Genomic DNA, 23,475 nt, shown 5'->3' with positions numbered 1-23,475 from the left:
TCCTTTTGCATACTGTCACTGCACCCAACATTCGCAAGTTTGAAACTCTTCACAGTCATTCCTTCCCAGATCCTACACAGAACACCACAGACAAGGCTTAGTCTTCCCGGATCTCAGGAATGCTATCCATTGTTCTAGCCTATACAACGAAGATCCTAATCTCAGATTCAGATGCTCTGTTGTCAAGAGAGACGATGTGAATCGTTGATTAGAGACCCAAGAGAATATACTCCGGCTGTCATCCAATGACTACGTTGAACATCATGTAGACTGTTTTGTGGTTGTCAAGCATGCAGATCTTGGCTAAGCAAGTACTGAAGATAGAGGATGATTGTCACGGGTCACCCCTTCAGTCTAACTTAACTGAATTAAGTACAAGAGTATATCTTGGAGAAGAAGTAGGCGTGAATTGAAAGAAAAATAATAGTACTTACATTAATTCATAAGGAACAGCAGAGCTCCTCACCTTAATCTATGAGGTATAGAAACTCCACCGTTGAAAATACATAAGAACAAAAGGTCTAGGCATGGCGGAATGGCCAGCCTCCGAAATGGCATAAAAATTTGAAAACAGGGGAAGAAGACCTGATCAAAGGATCAAAAAGTGGTCTAAAGATGAAATACAATAGTCAAAAAGTGCTATTTATACTAAACTAGTAACCTAGGTTTACAGAAAATGAGTAGATAGTGCAGAAATCCACTTCTGAGGTCCACTTGGTGTGTGTTTGGGCTGAGCTTTGAAGCTTTCACGTGCATAGGCCATCCTTGGAGTTAAACGCTAGCTTGGGTGCCAGTTTGGGTGTTTAACTCTAGCTTTGGTGCCAGTTCTGGCGTTTTACGCCAGAAAAGGTCTCTAGTGGGCGTTTGGACACCTGTTTGGGCCATCAAATATCGGAAAATTATGAACTATTATACATTGTTGGAAAGCTCAAGATGTCTACTTTCCAACACAATTGAGAGTGCGCCAATTGGGCTTCTGTAGCTCCAGAAAATCCACTTCGAGTGCAGGGAGGTCAGAATCCAACAGCATCTGCAGTCCTTTCTCAGCCTCTGAATCAGATTTTTGCTCAGGTCCTCAATTTCAGCCAGAAAATACCTGAAATCATGGAAAAACACACAAACTCATAGTAAAGTTCAGAAATGTGAATTTTGCATAAAAACTAATAAAAATATACTAAAAAGTGACTAAAACATACTAGAAACTACCTAAAAACAATGCCAAAAAGCGTATAAATTATCCGTTCATCAGGTGGCTCTTGTGAGTCGGGACCTGTAAGCATTAAAGATGGAGTATGTACATAATATAGTATGTAATTAAGTATGAACTTGTGTTTTGTTATGAATTAAGCCTCCGGGCATTTCATGTATGATATGAGTATGCTATGCTATGCTTTTTCGTTACTTGTATTAACTGCTTAATTTATAATTATTCTAATATGCACGACTAGATACACAATTCCCGACTAGCGCTACATGCTCATATGTATACAGTTAATATATGGTCTAAAGTATCTAAAGTCAGTTAAATAGTAGCGTCCGGCTGTTAGTCATGGTCATGACAGGCTAGAAGTTGGGTCGTTACAAGAGAACAGAAGGTGCAGGAAGCCAAGAGAATAGAAAATAGACAATCTGAATTTTCACAAAGTAGAAAGTATGATGGAAGATCATTTAGAGATGATGTTGTTCATGGAAAAGAAGCCACGGGGGGTTTGAACATAAGAGACGACAATCAACTGTACCTATTCGAAAATTCCAAAGTTATGCTTGAGACTAATAGAGAGATGGCAGATATAATGAAGAGAAGTCTAATTGGTGAAGCAATTGTTCTCATAAATTTTGAAGAGACCAAGGCGGGGGGTCATGAAAGATTGGTGCGACATTGTTGATGTGAATATGGTCGGTTCATTCAAGTTATTGATGATGTTCAATACGATGGAGAATATGCTAGTTGCAAAACGGTCACCGTTTCTCTTGAATCACTTCGTTGATGTTAAGAGATGGAGTCCAATAGAAGTGAATGCATCAAGAAGAGTGTGGATGGAGGTGTACGGATTGTTGCTACATGCATGGAACCATGGCAACATGATCAAGATTGGTGTAGTGTGGGGAGCAGTTATTAAGATTGAGGATAATCAAGAGCGCCAGTTTAACTCCTTCAAGATTTTGGTAGACACAAGTTTTGGTCCTACCATTCAGGTGAGACTAACCATAGTGGTGGAAGAAAATGAGTTCTTGCTTTTTGTGAAGGAAATAGGGAGAATGAATATATATCATAACCATAATGTGGTGGATAAAGAGCCAAGAATGGAGTAGATGTAGGATTTTGTTACAAGAAGAGACAATCATATGAAGATTAAAGAAGGCGGTGGGTTGTGGTGTAACGGTGGTGAGGAAGCTGGAGGGGCTAAGGCTGAGCTGGATACCATTACAAGAAGTGTAAACGTCGATAATTCAAAATTTGATCTACATAAATTAAACGTGGCTAATGAATTTGGTGGGACCTAGGTGGATGTAGGTAAGAATAATATGGAGGGTGGTTGGACTTGTGAATCCAAGACAAACACTTGGGATGAAGATAAGTTAACTATTGAAATTGTGAAAGAATCTTTTGTGGGCTTGAAGAGTGGGCCAAGTAGAGGAGAAATAATTAAAAATAAGACATTGGCTGATGACAAGGAGGTGAAAACTTTTAGTGAAGAAGTGAATTTAGCTCAAGAAAACAACAACGTACAATAAAAGGGTGTATATCTGGAGGTTTCAATATCAGATCCGTTAGAGCCACCAGAATTTGAGAAGGGAGAAGTGGAGGTAGTACCTTCATATGAGAACAAGGAAGAGAGGGAAGTGAGTAGTGTGAGGCGCAAACTTAGAAAGACAAAGAAACAAATCAAGAAATTGGGACAAGGTCGAAGGAGAGAGATTAAGAAGACAACAAAAACAAAGAACAAAAAAAAAGGAAAAGAAGGTTGATGATAGGGTGTTCATATGGAAAAAAAACACAATAGAGGATGGCACAGATAATGATATGGAGTCAGAAGCAAATAAGACATGGCTTATTGGAAAAAGCTTGGGCTTATCAACAATGATTGATGAAGACGCACAAAAATATTTGAGAAAGATAGATGAAGATGCAAGGCAGGACATTGGCGGCTATTCAAAAAAAAAAGAAAAAGGGGTCCACAAAAGAAGAACGACAGTGAGATAGGTGTTGCTTCCAAACAAGTTAAATGATTTTGCTTTGAAATTGTAGAGGGGTAAAAGGAGCAGGAAAGATGGGAGTGATAAAAGAACTAGTTATGAAAAATGAAGTGAGATTATTGGATTTAGTTGAGAGAAAAGCTAACATCATAAAAGAATATGAGATAAAAAGATTATGGGAGAACACTAAATTTGTATGGAATATGGTGGCTGCAGATCAAAATAGTGGGGGTATAATTTGTGCATGGGAGAAAAAATTTTTAGGATGGAAAGGACAATCAAAGGAATGAGATGGATTTGCTTGGTAGGAGGTATTTTAGGAGTCATTGACAAAATTCTGATATATGTTGTTTATGTACCTAATGATGTGGATGATAAGAGAATAGTATGGGAGGAGATAGTGAATGTAAAAAATCAATACAACCAACCAGTGCTAGCATTTGGTGACTTTAATGAAGTTATGCACCCAAGAGAGAGAAGTAGTGGCAGGAGAAATATGACAGGTATGAGAGAATTTAATCAATAGATCCAAGAGATGGAAATGATGGAGATTTCAATGGGAGGAAGAAAGTACACTTGGAGGAATGGAAGAAGTGCAAGTAAGATTGACAGGTTCTGTTTGAATCTGGAGCTGTTTCAATAATGTTCAAACTTGAAGGTAATGGCTTTAAAGTGCTCAAAATCATATCATGTTCCTCTTTTGTTAGAAAAGAAGAAGAAGGATTGGGGGCTGAAATCATTTAGATCTTTGAACGCATAGTTGACACACTCGCAGTTCAAGAAAATGTTTGCACAAGAATAGAGAAAGGTAGGAGGGGACACAATTGAGAAGAAGTTAGCAAATATGAAAGGAATTTTGAAAGTGTGGAACAAAGATAAATTTGAAAACATTGATGAGAAGATAAAGATGTTTAAGGATGAAATATCATAACCGAAAGGATGATTAAGGATGGGATAAATCAAGAGAAAAATACAATAAGAAGAGAAGCGTTGAAAAATAAAGTTAAAGGATGCTATAAGCATAAGGTAGACTACTGGAAATAACACTCAAGGATAAACTCATCAATGACATTGATAAGAACACGAAATATTTTCATATTAAATCAACGATAAGACAGAAAAAAACTATATTGAAGAAATTCAACAAAGTAGAAGGACGATAAAGAACTCGAACACAATTAAACAAGGAGAAAGGAGATATTTTAAAGAATTATACTCTCAAAATCATACTTATATTAATTATTAAATAATTTATCATTTGAAAATTTTAATTAAAAAAATTACTAGAATATCTATATAATTCTAGTTAGGATCATTTTATTTGTACACTCCAAACCTATGAGAAAATATTTGCTTGATTTTCTTTCTTTTCTTTAACTTTTTTTTCTATTTTTTTAATGTTTTAGCTGTTCCTTATTCATATTTCTCATCTTTCACTAGATGTTGTGTTCATATCTTAATTTATTGTAAGTTAAATTTTATTGGAATTAAAGAAAATATTATTTATATAAGCTTATAATATTTATATTAGTTAAGAAGATATAATATATTTTGATATTAATTTTTAGAATTATTAACATCAATTATTAATAATTTAATAAAAAAATTGAATGTATTGCATCTTAATTTTTTTTGAAACAATAAAAGACAACTTATCAAGCACAGAAAAAATAAATTATAGTAGTTATATATCTTAATATTAAAAAAACACAAAAAAAATAATTTTTTTTAGTAAGTCTTTAACCATCATAAAAATTAATACAATAAATGATTATAGATTAAAATAATAGATAAAATTGAGAGTTGAAATAAAAGTACATAGTAATAATTGATTGCAACTAAATAAAGAGAATGAGGAAGCACAGTAAGGTAGCATTTGTTTTGAGTTATTGGGACAGAGACTGAGAGATTGAGATTCAGTATTATGTTTGTTGGCTTAGAGGCTGGTACTAAAATTTCTGTCTCTATCTCCGAAATTTCAATATTTCAATACCTCCAAAAAGTGGAGACACAAGAGACTGAAATTCTTAAAGATGATGACTGAAACTTTAATAACATTTTATACTTAAAATACTTTTATTTTAATTAATTGATTCTAATTTTACTCTTTGTACAAATTAAATTAAAGCTTTATTTTTATTTTAATTTTTGTCTCCTATTTTATACTAAATAGAATACTGAAATTTATTTCAATCTCTGTCTCTAAATTTCTGTCTTTCAGTATCAGTTTTTCAGTCTCTATCTCTCTATCAAATGCTACCTAAGAGAATAGAAAGCACAAGAGAACAATAAAATATAATACAACTGTGGCCATGCAATAATCTTGGATTTGTATGGAGGAAATTGTTAGAGAAGATGATAATGTGTGATATAGAAAGATGGAATAATAAAAATAAAACTTAATAATTTTAAAAGAATAATAAAACTGAAAATAGTTTAAAATATTGAATATATATTTGAAATGAAACATATTAAAATTATTTTATCAATTAGAACTTAGAAGTACACATGAATATAAAAAATACTTTGAATTTAGATTGTTATATTTGCTTTAAATTAAATAGAATTAAAAAATAAATAAATTTAATAATATTTATAAATAATTACTTTATAAGTACTATCTATAAATATTTATATGGATCTTATATTTTTGTTATTTCTAATAATAACGTAAATTTTTTTATCATATCTTATTTAATTTAATTNTAAACGTGTCTATGGAGCCATTAGTTTGTATAATTGTATAAATTGATATTAAAAAATGCTACTTATTTTTTAAAATTCAACCTTTAGGATGTCTTTTTAAAAATTTATTATTATTTAATTAATTTGAATATCTACTTTCATGTACTAGTTATTTAAAAAATTAAAAAGGTTACTTGTTTTTTTTTTATTTTTTTCTTTTCTAAAAGTTAAATAAAAAACAATATTTAAAGGATAACTAATTGTACTGATTAATATTTATAGTGGCAATAACCAAACTGTTTTTTTGTTTGGAAAAAAAATACGAATCAATTGAACAAAAAATTTAGTTAATATGTATCATGATAAACTTATCATTAATAAAAAATTTTAAATATTTTTATCTAATAAATATAAAATAAATATATTAAAATTTTAAATTTTTTATATTTTTAGTAATTTTTTTAATTTATAAATTTAATATGCGGCATAGGACACAAGATACATATATACCCCATAAATTTAATTTGTAAATTCAATTCGGAACGACGTCTCACCCGTCAGGCCGTCACCGCGTCGTATCCAGATCAAGTGAATAAAACGACACTTTAACAGTTTAACCACTCTATTTCCGTAAAAATCCCCACTTCCCATACATAGCGGGAAACAACTCTTCCCATATTCTCCACTACAATGATCTCTCTTCCACTGAACTCACGCCCATCCTGCACCCTCATCTATCGCCACTAAATTTACGGGCCCTGCGTTCCTTCGCATCTTGACGGTCCAGATCTTCCTTCGCGCATTATATATTCCCTCACGCTTCCTTTCTTCTCACTTCGGTAAATCTCAAAGATAAAGCAGCAGCTGAAGCCCAATCCGTTGCGTTTATGGCGGACTTCTAGATTCGATTCGACTCCCCAACGAGCTTTCTCGATCCCTCAGTCTACCTGCAACAGGTAGCACCTCGAGATTTGATACTGAATTTCGTAAAGTTTCTGTTATCTTTGTTGGAACATCAATAAATTCTGGTTTGTTTTTGTGGGATTTGCGTTGTGATTTTCTTTCTGAATTTCGTTTTATTATTTTTCATTTTCAGTTGCGCGATCTTTGTAGCTGTTTGGTTGGTGTTTGAATTCGGTGCAGATCGAAGGCGTGATGCTACTATTCGATTTGTGCTGAATTTTGGATTGAAGGATCTCTTAAGAGCAATCAGTGGAAAATTTTTCTTCCTAAGGTAGGGTGTTCACTTTCATTTCTGATTTCTTCTTATTGGTATTTGTGAAGTGATTATTGCCGTTGTGTTGTTATTGGATCTCTTTAGACATGTCGGTTATGACTGAGAATTTAACGGTGATACATTACCTCGGTGTTGGATCCTATTGGAGTGGTTATTTCAGTTTTATGAGTCATTTCAAGAGTTGAATTATTTAAACTATTCTTAACTATTCTAGTTCATGTTGTTATTTATTAAATGGAAGTAGTTTTGATCTGGGTCTGATGATTATTGGTATACTTTTAAAGATGTTGAATTATGATGAATATGATCCGTGGAACTTTCTTATTTGTTTTTTAACACTGTATAACTTAGATCTAGTGGTGTGTACATGAAATCACATAGTAGATATTACAGTAGCAACAACTGACATGCTTAGTGGAAATGAAATCTTATATATTTAATAGCAAGAGTTATTAAATATGTGTCATTTAATTTCCATGTGCAGCAATCCTAATTAGCTTTCCATAAAACAATGTGGAGATTTAACCCATTTACACACAAGGAGGCAGCTGGCCTTGAAGGCCGAGTTATAGATGTGGGCAATCTTAAGATAAATGTCCAGAAGGCCATCGCAGAAGGAGGGTTCTCTTGTGTTTACTTAGCACGTGATGCTTTCCATATGTCAAAGCAATATGCGTTGAAGCACATCATATGCAATGATGATGAATCACTTGCATTGGCAAAGAAGGAGATATCTGTGATGAAGTCACTGGTAGGACATCCCAATGTAGTCACACTTCATGCTCATACAATATTTGATATGGGTAGGACAAAAGAGGCATTTCTTGTAATGGAATATTGCGAGAAGTCTCTTGTTAGTGTGCTGGAAAGCCGAGGAGCAGGTTATTTTGATGAGAACCAGGTTCTCTTAATCTTCAGGGATGTATGTAATGCAGTTTTCGCTATGCACTGCCAGTTCCCACCTATTGCTCACCGGTAACAACACTAGCTAGTAAAATTGTATAATTGTTGTAAATATCTCTTTGTATTATTCTATTTCCTTTTCTGAAAATATTTCTGTAATAAACCATTTGCAAAATATGAAGCTTTTGTTCATTTTGATTTTCTGCTGTAAAATATTCTATAAAGAATCTTTTTGTTGTCAGTCTATCTTCTAAATGCTAGATATTGAGCACCACAGATTTATATCCATACAATTAACAGTCACATGGTCTTGTTTTTATTATATTACTGTAATAAAATTATTCTTTGATTTTCCAGAGACTTGAAAGCAGAGAATCTTTTATTAGGTTCAGATGGTTTATGGAAGTTGTGTGACTTTGGAAGCACTTCCACCAATCACAAGCGTTTTGAGAAGCCAGAAGAAATGGGAATCGAGGAAGACAATATCAGGAAGTACACAACCCCTGCCTACAGGGCCCCTGAGGTAAGCGAAGATGTGTTCCTCTAAACTAGGTTATAAATTTTTAGAATGAGTGATATGAATTTTACATTTCTGTATGCATTTTAGATGTGGGATCTGTTCCTTAGAGAAGTCATCAACGAGAAAGTGGACATATGGGTAAGTAATACGAGCCCAAAATTTTTCACGTCTTTGATGATAAATGCATTTTCCTCCCTAGTTGTAGCTAGTTAACGAATCGTATTATCATTGATTATGTTAGGCACTAGGGTGTCTCCTTTTTCGCATATGCTATTTCAAAAGTGCTTTTGACGGGGAATCAAAGCTCCAAGTCTTAAATGGAAACTACCGCATTCCTGATTTGCCTAGATACAGTTCATCAGTCACGGATTTAATCAGAGACATGCTTCAAGCTAGACCAGATGACAGACCAGATATCACGCAGGCAAGCTTTGCTTGATTGGCCATTCATCTCCATCAATTTAGGTTGGTCTTAGATCATCCATCAACTGCATTCATAGGTACTCAATTTAGGGCAATCAATTACTGACGTTGATGTTCTACTATGGTTACAGGTCTGGTTTCGTGTTAATGAGCAGCTACCTATTACTTTACAGAAGTCATTGCCTGACAGGCCACCTGAGTTGCCTGCTTCCAACCATCCGGAAGGTGATACATTTTTTACTAACTAATTGATTGAGTCTCTAGTTTTGTCATCTCAGAATACTCAAATTGTGGCACTTGATGTGCATTATAACTAGAGTCTAGAAGCTCTTAGTAAATGATTAATTTTATCCCAAATATGAAGGATTTATTTGTAGCTAATTTTTGGCAGGTTCTTCAATGTCCACTAATAAATCACACCCAGCACCTAGCAGGAATCCACCTCCCCCGCCTTCATCTGTAGAATCCAAACCAACGGTCCAGGCATCTGTTGCTTCTAGGGGTGGTGGAAATGGGGGGCAGCTTGGTGCTTTCTGGTCCACTCAGCATGCAAATGATTCAATCGTTTCCAAGGAAAAGAGTAAACCTGTATTTGATGAAGAACCATCTAGTAACAATAACACATTAAAGCATGATAGAGTTCATCTAGAGAATGATCACTTACCCAAAAATGTTGGTACTAACAAAGTGGTCAACGCACCAACTCATTCAGTAAAAAGCAGTGTACATGGAAAGTCACACAAGCCTGACACTGCATCATCCAAGGATTTCGAATTGAACTTTTTTAAGGATAAAGGTCAGATGAATGAGAGGGGATTGTCAAATATAGACAATACAGCTACTTTTCAGGATCATGCTTTTAACACATTTGTTGCAGAATTTGATACTGCTAAGCTCAGTCCTGGACTTAAGTCTGAAAGGGAAGAAATATTAGAAGCTGAGGTGGAGAAACTGAAAGGGCAGTTGAAGGAAGCAAACATAGCCAAAGCTGAAATCACTTCAAAGTATGAAAAGCTTTCTGCTATATGCAGATCGCAAAGGCAAGAATTACAGGATCTAAAACAGGCACTTGCTGCAAAAACTCCCTCGCCAAATAGGGAGGGTATGAGGACCTCTCCTGCACTTACATCATCTGCATCCACGGTAATACCATTTTGTAATTTTCGTATCCTACTCATTTGCCTTACTGAAAATTTCTTTAGCCTGTACTTTCTAACCAAAGTCATGGCAGGCTTTTCCTGAGGAACCACGACAACAAACCTCCTTTTCAGCTGACAATACTTCAAAATCTGTCAGGACTAGAAATACCCAGCAGAAGCCGCAGCCTGCTCCAGTTGCTGCTAACTTCGATTCTTGGGGTTTTGGATCTGATAACTTCAGTGCTGTAAGAGCTAGTACCCCACAGATGCCAAGACCTGGTGAAGGGAGTAATTCTCAGGCATTTGGTGAAGCAAAGGCATTTCAGAAGAAATCAACTACCCCCCCTGCTGGATGGGCTGGATTTTAACTGTGCAGAATGGTTGTGCTCTGATTGCACCTATAATCATTTTTACTTTGCTCCATTATGTTTGATTCATGCTGTTGGGCGTTTGTTTCTTTTCGTGGATGATTTTACTAAATGGATCTTGTTTATCTGGACTATATCCATTCTGGGGTGGAAGTATTCATTTCCAATTTGCATGATTATTGTATTACTCGTGTCTCTGAAAAACTTTCGAGTCCTGAACTTGGTTTATAAATTTCAATGATTATATTAGCTGATTCTACACGCGTAACTTTAACTAACTTGAAATAGGTAACTAGTGATTAGCTTATGTATAATCAGCATTCAGCTAGTAACTTGGTTTCACATGCTGTTCATTTGCTGTTCATTTAATAAATAGAATTCCAAGTCCTACTATACAAAATATTTTCCCATTTCAAAAGCTACATGGCCAAATACCTGACCTTACGCATCAGAATGGTTGGTTGTTTAGCCTTTGCATCTACTTTAGCTCAAAGTAGGAAGAAATTAGATGCAAGATCTAGTAGGTGTTGTTTCCGTGGATACCAAAGAGGGAGTCAAAGGATTTCTTTTATATGAGATGAAAACAAGACAGGATTTCTTTTATAAGACTTGAAAACGAGAAAACATTTCTGTCAGAATGTCATTTTTTATGAATCTGAATTTCCTTTCAAAAATAAATCTGTTTAGTCTAATTCCACTATTATAGATATGCCAGTGATACCTCCCCCCGCGACAGATCCATTCACATACTATACATACATTACCATTAGAATACACAGTCAAACTCACGTAGCATTAATCCCACACCTCCTATCAATACCAATGAACATGACCCTCCCATAATTCAGCATACATTACATCCTGACACTTACAAATATAGTGATTCCTATAGTGCTTATATGTATTTACCTAATTTGCTAAAAATGAATAAAAATTAATATTAATTTAAAAAGTATTTAATGCTTACGATAAAAGGTAAGTTGGGCAAATTCGATGCCAAATTCAAAGGCACCATAAAATTTGGCTATAAATATTACACAACCATCAAGCATGACATCACTCCCTCCCAAAGAACAGATGCATGTAGAAGGCATAGAATAAACAATGCCTCTCAGGAAATCCAGTAGACTAAGGAGACTACCAGTGTATTTGAAAGACTTTCAATGTGCTAATAGCAACACTACTTGGCAGCCTATGCAATCATCTAAATGTAAATACCCGATACCAAAATAAGTTTCATATTCTTCTTTGTCCACCAATCACTTTCTCTTGCTGTTTCTACCACCGTTGAGCCTACCACATATGAAGAAGCCATAACCAAAGGTTGTTGGAAAAAGGCCATAAATGCAGAGCTTTTGGCACTTGAGCATACTAAGAAGACCTGGACTCTTACTCCTTTACCATCGGGCAAGAAAGCCATTGTCTGTCGATGAGTCTTCAAAGTGAAGTTTAACCCAAGTGGAACAGTAGAAAGAGATAAGGCACGACAGATCGGAGAGGGTTACATACAAACATATTGGTTGGATTATTTAGATACCTTATGTCCTATGGTCAAAATCACCGTTGTCTGCCACCAACGGGATGTCAACATAGCTTTCTTGCACCTATAATTAAGAAAGACTGTGTAAATGAAACCTCCACCAAGGCTGCTCGTTTCTTCACGTGACATAGTCTTCAAGCTTAATTAGTCTTTATATGGACTTAAACAAGTTAATAGACAATGGAATATCAAACCATGCTCAATCCTTATTGCTAATGGCTATAAACAGTCGAAGAATGATTACTCCCTATTCACCAAGTCCAAATCACACTACAAGAAAAAAAAAAAGCTTATGGCCATGTTTGTATGAGAGCGGCCATTGAATCGAGATTTGACACGTAGCAAAAACGGTCAAATTTTTATAAAAATGACAATTGATTCGAGATTTAACCATATTTTTTTTGCCACACTTAAAAAATGTGCATAAAAAAAACCGACACACTTTTAAAATGTGGCAAAAAGGTTTTATTATTGTGGCATTTTAAAAGTGTAGCCGTTCCCAAAAAATATTTTAAAGAGCTCGTACCCTTCAAATTAAAATGTCTGACTTATTACTATCTTTCAAAGTTTATCTTTCTCCTTCTTGAAAGACCCCTAAGCTCTAACTCGGCTCAGGATTCGGTGGTCCTAGAACGTTTAGACCACTAAGTGGTCCCATAACAAAATATGTTTTTTAAAATTTTTTAATAATTGCTAAATAGTCCTTTTATAAATTTAATTACAAATTAACCTCATATATTTTATTTAATTATAAAAACTATTTTTTATTTTATAAATAATTATTTTAACCAAAATCTACCACGTTTATTAACAATCAAGAACAAAAACAATAACGAATTAGATCTTCCATTGATCCTAATAAAATTTTTGGCCATTTCATTCGATTAAAATATTACATTCAATCCGGGACGTTCCCGAGGAATTATGAAATCGTGTTTTGTTGAAAACCAATCGATTGGACTATCAAACCAATCGATTAAATTTTAACTCAATTGATTGGATTTCAGTTTATCACTAAACAATCGATTGTAAATTGCTGGGAAGAATGGTTTTGCATAAATCAATCGATTGGTCATAGTAACCAATCGATTGAACAATGTATTAAATGTGGATTTTATGTAATTCAATCGATTGTTTATGATTTTCAATCGATTGAATTCTTCCAAACAATCGATTGGTATCAATATTCAATCGATTGGTTATGCACGTGACTTCGAGTTCAATCGATTGGTTTGAAAATTCAATCGATTGGAAAGTGATATAAATGAGTTTTTTTCGGCTTCCAATCGATTGGTATTGTAATCCAATTGATTGAATTCACCAAAATAATATGAATTTACCTAATTCAATCGATTGAAGTGTGCTTGCGCCTATTTCAATCTTGTTATCTTTTTAGAAATTATCTTATTATTCATCTATCTTATCTTTCAAATTCTATCTTCATTTTTTGCGGTCTTATTTTGATGTAGATACTCTAATCTTATCTTTTCCTTAATATTAACAGTATAATTTGGTGAATAATCCATCACTAATTATTCGATCCCGCCATTGAAATCCTATATCATTTTCTTTGATTATAAAAAATTTAATTGTTTTTCTTTGGAACATCCATCTACTCAATATCCAATTTTTTTAAATACATTTTTTATCCGTCTATTTAATATCCACTATTTCTTCATCGTTAATCACCGTTGCAGCAATAAGCAAAGGTCCAATCAAGTTTTTCATTGTAGTGTTCAGAAAATAAACCATCGTTTTGATTACAAAATCGAGGTCAGTCAATAGAATCTCTAATCTTGCAATTGTTCGTTTCGATACTTTATTCGTGAAATTGATTGTGTAATGAAAAAATATTTTTTTATCTTTTATTAATTCACAGACATTGAGAAATACTAAAAAGTAAATAGATGTTATTATTTTTTATTATTAAGTAGCTAGCAATCAGGGACGGACCAAGAGGGGGAGTAGTGGCTTGGACACCCCCAAAATTTTAAGAAACTATACTCAATCACGTACTCACGTTCTGTAAATTTTGCATTAATCCATGACAGAATGATGTAACTGCTCGTTAAGATATTCTTATTGGATCTAAATTATTGTTAAAAAGATTTTTATTAAGATATGTTTTGAAAGAATAAAAGTATAGAATAGTTCAATAAGGATAATTTTTTTAAAAAAAATAAATTTACACTAATAATTTTTCTCTTCAAATTATTAAGTACTTTTATAATATACTCTAAATACCTACACAATATATAATATTAATTAGCGTTCAAATTTAAGTTCCAATATTGTTATTAACGAGAGAGGTTTATTAATTGTTAAAAAAATTTACACACAATAATTTTTATATCAATATATCATGATTCATTTTAAAAATAATAGTTATTCATCTAAGTCATAGAGTGTCTTGAAAAAGCATATTTAAATAATTTTTTTATCTTTTAATTATTTTATATTTTTAGATTGAAAACTTTGTATTTTTTTTATTCAAGCTTTATTTTTATATTTTATTTTAATTGTCTCATTCAAAACTATTAATATGAATTTTTATTTTGTAGGATAAATAAAAAGATGAGATTTTTTTAATAAATTAAATTATTGAAAAACTTACTTATTATAAAAGAAGTTAAGTATATTTCTTGATTATATCAATACATATAATTCACTTTTGAATGTAATCAAAATAAATATAAATTTATTCAATTTTTTAAACTTTACATTAATTATTAAAATTATAACATAATGAATGTACTCCTATACAAGTTTATTCTTATTTTTGTGCTTTATTTTAATTTTGTTAAACAACAAAATTTAAATATTATTTACTTTTAATTTTTAACTTTTACCACAGATAAAAATATATGACTGAAGGGGGAATTAAATAATTTTTTCATTGGACATTTTTAAGATGTTAGGTATATTTATGGACACTGAGATGAATGAGCAATACCAGGAGGACGATGACTTTAACCAACAAGAAGAGCTAATAAGTGACCAAGATATGATGGATGAACATAATGAATTTGAAGAAGACTTCAAAGATGAATTTACTGAGGGGGCGTTTTTTTCTGAATCTGAACATCCTGAAGATATCCTTGAAGCCGCTTATGCGGTTGACTCCGTGCAAGACATTACAACTTTGAAATTTAGTAAGAATTTTGCGGAGGAAATTGGCAAATACCACTTTTATTCTTTGCAGCTTGCATTTGATTTTTATATGAAGTACTCAAAGTCGAAGGGCTTTAGTGCAAGGAAGAGCAAGACCTTCAAGAATAGTACTGGCGAGATTTACAAACAAAAGTTTGTATGTCATAGGCAAGGATTCAGGATGGAGAAATATTACACGATGGAAAAAAGGAAGAAGGAGCCTAGATTAGAAACAAGAACTGGATGTGAAGCCCGAATGGATGTTAAATTTGTACCAGAAAATGGAAGATGGCATACCTTTTATTTCTTTGACGAACACAACCATGATCTATTGGATACACAATTCAGTGCTATGTTGCATGCCCACAGAAAAATGTCAGAGGCAGATATTATGCAAATGATGAACATGCTAAAGTCAGGGATTAGCATTTCACAGATATTTGGTCTTCTAGCTAGTCAAGCAGGCGGGTATGAATTTGTTGGCTATGGTCCCAGAGATATGTACAATGAGGTTGCTCGGCAAAGGCGTCAAATTCCTGGTGATGCAGCGCGAGTGTTGAAGAAGTTGGAGGATATGCAGTTGAACGATCCACAATTATATTTCAAGGCATGTCATGATTCAAGAGGTTTGTTACGTAATTTGTTCTGGTCTGATGGGATTAGCCAACTAGACTACCGACTCTTCGAGGATGTTATTGCTTTTGATGCTACGTACAAGAAGAACAAGTATAGTTGTCCATTAGTCATATTCAGTGGGGTTAACCACCACAACCAAACAATTGTTTTTGCTGCTGCGTTAATTGCTGACGAAACTACTGATACATATATTTGGCTCCTGCGTCAGCTCATGTTTGCAATGAGGGGCAAGACCCTGACCTCAATCATAACTGATGGGGCCATGGCGATTAGGAATGCAGTGAGAGATGTATTTCCCGAAGTCAGACATAGATTATGCGCTTGGCACCTTATTCGAAATACAACTAGCAATGTTGGAAATCCATCGTTTACATTGAAATTTAGAAAAATCATGTTGGGAGACTACGAGATTCCCGTGTTTAAGCGTAAGTGGGTTCAGCTTATTGAAGAATTTGGCATTGAGGATAAGCCGTGGGTGATCAACATGTACGAAGAGAAGCATATGTGGGCTACAGCATATCTAAGAGGAAAATTCTTTGCTAGCTTTAGAACTACATCAAGATGTGAAGGTTTACACTCAGTTGTGGGAAGGTATGTGGGGTCGCGGTATGATTTGACAAGTTTCGTAGAGCATTTTCAAAGGTGTGTTGCACACATGAGATTTAAAGAATTTAATGCTGATTATGAATCTACACGTGGGGTGCCTGTCATGCAAACTTGTATAGAGCTACTAGAGAGATATGCTGCTGAGTTATACACTCATGAGATATTTCTTTTCTTTCGGCCATTTCTCTCTAGAGCTGGATCAATGCGGGTGCTAAACATAGATAATACCGATGATTGCATAAAGTACACTGTGTATAAGCATGGGAGGCCCGATTTTATGTGGACCGTTGATTTTCGTCAAGAAGAAATGATCTTCATGTGTACCTGTTTAAGAATGGAGTCATTTGGTATTTCCTGCAAACATATTGTGAAAGTTCTGGTTGACAGAGACATCTGTGAGATTCCCTGGTCATTGGTATTGGATAGATGGACAAAAAAGGTTAAATCAGCACTCAATGATTCAAGTGGGTTCACCAGGGATGTTGTTGTTATTAGTCGTCAAAGTGCCTTGGTGGAATTTTCTAAACAATTGGCTGCAGTTGCTGCTAAAGTACCAGAGAGATATGAAGAGACACGTGACCTAATTATGGGATTGTACTCATCTTACAAGGCTGCAGACGAAGGCACTAATCAACCTCAATCAGGTGTAGCTAAAAGTAGCAATCCGTATGTGAATCAAAGCGGTGTAGGCTCAGGATAACCATCTAGGAAGAAGCGCCAACGTTGTAGTGTTTGTCAAATGGAAGGACATAAGAAGACAACATGTCCTTGGCAAAAGGACATTGACAACAACGTTATTGAAGACGAAGCTAATGGTTCGGATGATGGTGACGTATATCCAGAACCGACAGCTGAGTTAGATAGTGATAACTAGCAACCTCCATAAACTTAATTTTTTTGCGTAGAGAATCAGTTTCATATTTGTATTTATTTATTTTTTTGGACTATATTAATTATATTTTATATATTCTATACAGATAGCCTTGCATATGCTTTTTAGATGAAATAATTCTTAAATAACATTTGGTTTGCGAAAAATCGTAAAAAACCGGTCAAACCGACAATGTAAAGGCTCTAGTCTACTATTTAAAATCGTCAGATTGAAAACCGTTTGAATGGTGTGAACTGACCCGTATGACCGGAACGTGATATCCGACTGATTCTTATAAACGACGCCGGTTTGATTTAAAACAACACCAAAAAATAACACGTTAATCCCCCTTCCCCTAACTCCCTCCCCCCTTCGTCCCTCATTATCAGTTCTTTGTTAGTTATCACAGTGAGAACAACCAACCGGTAATGAAAACGATCCGGTCTAGTGCCTAAAACCGTTAAATTGAAAACCATCTGAAAATAGCTAAACCGATCGAAAATCGGATGGGTGAACCGAACCGAAAACGGCCGGTCGAACCGGTTAAACCGTAAACCGATGCAAAAAATGAATCGGTCAGATATCAAAACCGTAAATTTTAAAAACCGTTATTGAACCGCTGAACCGGCCGGGAACCGGTCGGTCGAACCGAACCGTGACCCGGCCGGTTTTTTAAATTTTGCAGAAACACGGTCGTTTGGCTGTGTAGAGGAACCCCAAACCCTAACCAAAATGTGCCTCTACCTCTCTCACACTCAGCCACTGTCCAGAGCTCCTCTGAGCTCCTGCTCCTCCCTCACCCCCTCACTTCTGTCCAGCCACAACTTGCTACCATCGCCGTCGCAACTTCTAACTTCGAACAGCCACCGTCGCAAACTTCCTTTCCTCCATCCCGCAGCCACCATTCGAACGTCGAAGCCTCCATCAAGCAGCCACTGTCCCACCGCGCCAGCTCTGTTCCACCGCGCCAGCTCTGTTCCACCGCGCCAGCTCTGTTCCACCGCGCCAGCTCTGTTCCACCACCTTCTAGTCCCTTTCGCGGCGTCAGCTCTGTTCCATCGCGCAGCCCTTCCCTCGAAGGTATTTTTTATTTTTGTAACTGTAATTGTGCTTTTAATTGTTAGTTAATCAGTTAATCTGTGATTTGATTCTGATATTCTTGCTTCCAATCTTGCTACTGTTAATTTTTTTTTATTGTGTATCACTGTGTCTAATTATCTGTGTTGAGATTAATGGGTTGTTGTAAGCCTACAATATTGTTATTGTAAACGTTGCATAGCTTGTTCAAAACCCTAGCTTCTTTAACGTTTCTGCCCCCGCCGTCCGTGGTTGTCGGCGCCTCCACTCCTTCCTCCTTCTCCCTGTACTGAACTCGTCTTCTTCTAGCTCGGCACGTCATCCCCATCTCCCATGGCTTCTCTGTTTGAGGATTCAAGCTGCTTACCGTCGTATGGTAAGTCGTCTGTGGTTCGTTTCGCCACTCGCCATCGTCTCTTCGTTGTCCTGCTCTGCGTCAAAGGTTAGTGTCACTGCTTATAGGGTTTTTCAGCTCTTCCTTGCATGCTCTGTTTAGTGAGACTGGTTTCTGAATATGAATGGAAAAATAATCATTGATTTCAAGTTGTTGAAATTACTGATTAAAATGGATTTGTTAGTTTGCTGCTGCTTTTTGTAATTTCTGAGTATGCTGTGTTTAAATTTTCTTTTGATAGATTTATTGATTTCAGGTTAAGGGTGATTATTTGTTGCCGTTTTTTTTAATTTTGATGCTTATTGTTCTTGATTTCTGGCTCTGTTCAGTCTGTTGTGTTGTTAATAATTTTTTTGATTGTGTGTGTCTTTGAGAGCTGCTCTTGGTGCAATGTTGCCTTTGATTTTAGTTATGGTTTTTGATTAGGTTTTTGAATGCTTATTTGTTGCTGTTTTTGAAATTTTATTGATGAAGATCTTGCCAGCATGCATTATTGGTCCCAAAGAGGAAGACTATATTGAATGGTTTAAAAATGCTGGCTTCAAAGACGTCAAGCTCAATAAGATATGTCCAAAGTGGTATCGTGGTGTACGGAGGCATGGTTTGATCATAGGTTGCTCCCTGATTGATGTGAAGCCATTTTGTGCAGAATTTTTCCTCAAGGTAATTCCTAATTTCTTCATCTCCTTTACTTTAATAATGTTTTCTTTAATTTAGTTTGTTATGCAGCTTGGTCCAAAGATAGACGACGTGAAGAAGCCTGTGAATCCACATCTGTTTTTTTCTTGACTAATTCTTGGTGCAATTGCAGCTAGAAAGTCAAAAATGACAATTCCGATGACTGAAGCTAACCAAAGGAAAAAATCTGCTTGAGATATGACCATTCCTAATGACGTTTTCCCAATTTATATTGGCGATGATCGTATAGAGGGGGATGCTTTTAAATATAGTAATTTATTTTTTGTATTATGGTGAATCTGAACATCCTTGCCCAACCAATATGTTCAGGTTGAGCAATTTTTGCGGCGTCTAGTGGAATGGAAAAAATCGAGTGACATACACCAACAAGTGCATAGAGAGATTTATTCCATGAGTAGTATACTTAATTTATTGTAGATTACCTATTGAGGGAATATGATAGTGATAGACAGCTTCTCAAAATTTGATGAATGTGGTGTATGAAATATGATGAGCATATTTTGATCCTTGTTGGCACATTTGCATGCGCATGCGGATAGTGTTTTTTCCTTCTAGTCAATATTTGATAGAGGTCAAATAATGATCAAATGAAAACAACAAAATTCTGGTTTTTTTAATATAAATTAATTATATAAAATAAAATTTAATTTACAAGACATAATATTTGTATGCCATTGTTGGTGAAATAATAAATGAAAATAACATTATTGAATCAAAATAATATGATTTTTTTAAACTAAAATATCTATATAGTGCATAGAAATAGAAAAAAATTATAAAAGCCACAAAGTTATAATTGAAAAATAACAAAAGAAGTACATCCACCAAACATAACAAATAAATAGGCAATAACTTAAGTTTTATCTAGATTATTTATATAAACTTTATATATCATGATTTGCGTGCATATTTCAAAACTCATTGGCCGACGATATAATTTGTGACTTCTTGTGGTTGATCCGACTCCGGAGTAAAGGCACAGCGGTTATCATGCGAATATCGTGATCCTCAAGCTGCAATCGTTTTATTGTAAATTAGTACAAAAAAATGGAGCCTGTTATTATTTGGGAGGTCTTTTATAAATGCTCACCTTATTGTTACCATTTGGTTTAAACTCAAAAGTCATATCCATCCACTTCAAAACCCAAGTTGCAGAATTCAAGCTTGAACTACATTGAGGTATATCTTCTGGCCTTGTAATTTTGTAGTCACCAAATTATTTATTATACTCTTGAATGCCATCATCTTTGTAAAACCTCGACTTGATGACTTGCTCCAGTGCGTTTGCCTAATTTCATGTAACTAGTTAGAAAAAATTTGAACAAAATATCAGCACATAAGCTTAATAAAATTTTTTCAAATCCTTACTAGTGCCTTGATAACACATTCACGATAGTAAATTCTGTCATCATTAAAATGGGTGTCCAAGTGATAGATTGTGCGATCGCAGACCGAGATTACCATTAGATACCAGTGGTCACCCTCTTGTATAGGAACATATATCTAGACAATAAAATTTGCCCATAAGTTATGGTTGTTAATGATGAAAAATGATAAATCCAGCCATGAATATAAAAAAAATCTTACAAATTTTAAATCAGGAGTAGGTTGCATAAATTTATAAATATAGTGTTCCATCTTCTTCTTTAGATCTTTATTGCTGAATACATCCACCTAATTCATTAATGGAAACCAATATAACTGTTAGTACATGATAAAGATCAGCAGTGCATTTATAACTTATAACCAATAATACTATCTTATTAAGGGATATATAACATACCTTAAATTTCGGTGGAAGTTGCCACGTTGTCTTGAAACTAACATCAGATTGGTCATCAGTGCATCTCAATGCCGCTAATTCAAGAATCTGACCCATAATCCAAATAAAGTACTCGTTTTGTCAGGAAAATCAAGTGTAAATTAATAAATAGATTATTTGTGTACCTTATCAGTAATGGGTCTGTCAGGTATGAATTGTTCAAAGTCTGATCTAGTTGCTCTGATTGTATCTGTTACCACAAGTTTTTCCCTGTTTCAGTTAAAAACCAAAAACACATTAGATTGGTCATCATTCATCGGCAACACAGATAAAATCATATTAACTTACGATGGATTGAGCAAGGCTGAAAATGCATATGCACATGCCTTTATATGATCTTCCAAAAGACGCATGGTTGGAGTTGGCATAAATTTACAATGTATTGACTACAAATGTTTGACACAAAGGTATTAGCAATACACAATTATATAGTTAATTAGCAGTATTAGTAAGAGACTAGATAATTAAAGATTGGTTCATAAGTGGTAATTACGTCCGTAATGGAAAAGAAATAAACAGGTCTTCTATAGGCATTTGTGGATTGGCTCAGTGCATAAGATGCCTTAGATTTATTGGATGATTTGGACTCAATCTTTGGCTTTCTAATCCCGCCTGGGGTATTGAACGGTACCTTTTTCTGTGTCCCCATAGTGGTCTTACCCTAAAAAAATATATTCATTAAATTCTTATTATCATTTTAAGAATATAATAGTAAAAAAATGAGTTGTTGTCCATTACTGCACGTGCATTACCTTTGATATATTTTTCTTTTTTGTTGCGGCTCTTACAGTTGGAGATACTGGGTTGTCCATATTGATCTCTATTTTGAAAGCATCATCGTCAATGAAAGACCTCTTGTCCAGTTCGATAAGATCATCCTCATCGTCTGATATAGCAGTATAAATATTTGAGAATGGAAGTGTCTTTTGTGCAGAAAGCTTGGTCAGAGTCTCGAAATCATTCTTTAGACTGAGTTGTGATATCATTGTCTCAATGCGGCTTACAGATTCAAGGATTTTATCAATCTTTTCGTCCCGAGCCATGTTTACAACTCTCATTGACTGCAAACATTTTAGGTAAAATAATGTCATATAAATGTAAAAATACAAAAAGAGTGAGACAAAATTTTTATACTATATAGATTGTATGACATAATATAAATTGCATTACTGGTTGTCAAATTAAATTACCTCCATGCTATGGAGGAGCTCTTCCACTTTACTAGACAATTCTTCACTTTTATTGAGATCCTTGCTTTGAATATTTTCATCATTGAAAACTAGGTCATCCTGTAGAAAGAGTATATAAAAGATTAAATAACTCATAATACATTCTACTAAAATTTAAAAATTGATTACGTCTTACCGTAGCACTAGGAATTATAGTTCCAATTTGATCAACAAGATCAACTGTGATAAAATCACAGTCTGTAGCTAGTGACCTATTTTGTGTATTACGTGCATCATTGAGGACTAAATCTTCGTTAGGAGGAATATCCATGATTATTATCAACTGAAGAATATTACTTGAGTATATTTGGTTGAAGGGCAAATACTTAAAATAATTTGTGAACGTATAGAAAATAAGTCGGATTGAGCACATATATATAGACCAAAAAAATCTTTAAATTTTAATTCTATCTTTTTTAAATTTTTTTAAATTAAGTGTAACATCTTAAAACTGGTTAACATATCTTATCTTTTAGTTTTATTCATATGATTATATCTTATCCATAATTATCTTTAAGTCGATAAATACTCAAATAATAATAATAATAATAATAATAATAATAATAATAATCTTAGACGGATCATATTAATGATTTAAATAAAAAGTTTTAAAATTGGTAGATAGACTATGCGAAATCAAGCCCCCACCAATCGATTGAAGTATACTTAAACACAATGTTCCAATCGATTGTTTTGTTATTTTAATCGATTGGAGTACACTTAATTACAGTATCAATCGATTGGTTTTATATGCAATCGATTGAAATTGAAATTGATGATAATTCAATCGATTGCACTTAGAAAACAATCGATTGATACAGTAATTAAGTGCACTCCAATCGATTAAAATAACAAAACAATCGATTGGAACAGTGTTTAAGTGTACTTCAATCGATTGCACTATCAAAACAATCGATTGAATCCATACAAACACATTGTTTTCAAGACCTGATTGCATCTTAAGAATATAGATAAACT

At 34.2% G+C, this 23,475-nt stretch overlaps 2 protein-coding genes across 6 annotated transcripts; both read left to right on the top strand.

The window, feature by feature from the left end:
* The first annotated feature begins 6,670 nt into the window (after nucleotides 1-6,670).
* LOC107458808 (uncharacterized) lies at nucleotides 6,671-10,727 on the top strand. Of its 5 annotated transcripts, XM_052251999.1 has the most exons (9): nucleotides 6,671-6,839; nucleotides 6,980-7,117; nucleotides 7,605-8,095; nucleotides 8,381-8,546; nucleotides 8,631-8,681; nucleotides 8,785-8,967; nucleotides 9,098-9,191; nucleotides 9,358-9,762; nucleotides 9,844-10,727. In XM_052251999.1, the coding sequence occupies exons 3-9, from the start codon at nucleotides 7,632-7,634 to the stop codon at nucleotides 10,206-10,208; spliced, it is 1,728 nt and encodes a 575-aa protein (XP_052107959.1). In that variant the 5' UTR covers nucleotides 6,671-6,839; nucleotides 6,980-7,117; nucleotides 7,605-7,631; the 3' UTR covers nucleotides 10,209-10,727. The 5 variants fall into 5 exon arrangements, with proteins under 5 accessions (XP_052107959.1, XP_052107955.1, XP_052107958.1 ...); XM_052251995.1 differs by having other exon boundaries at nucleotides 6,694-6,839; nucleotides 9,358-10,727; XM_052251998.1 differs by having other exon boundaries at nucleotides 6,694-6,839; nucleotides 7,564-8,095; nucleotides 9,358-10,727.
* A 4,212-nt stretch (nucleotides 10,728-14,939) lies between these two features.
* LOC127740544 (protein FAR1-RELATED SEQUENCE 5-like) lies at nucleotides 14,940-17,105 on the top strand. Its single transcript, XM_052251581.1, has one exon. The coding sequence runs from the start codon at nucleotides 14,940-14,942 to the stop codon at nucleotides 17,103-17,105; it is 2,166 nt and encodes a 721-aa protein (XP_052107541.1).
* The last annotated feature ends 6,370 nt before the right edge of the window (nucleotides 17,106-23,475 follow it).

This window comes from Arachis duranensis, chromosome 7 (genome assembly GCF_000817695.3).
Source record: "Arachis duranensis cultivar V14167 chromosome 7, aradu.V14167.gnm2.J7QH, whole genome shotgun sequence".
NCBI lineage: Eukaryota > Viridiplantae > Streptophyta > Magnoliopsida > Fabales > Fabaceae > Arachis > Arachis duranensis.
Note: the sequence above shows the minus strand (reverse complement) of the source record. Positions and strands in the feature narration are given on the sequence as shown.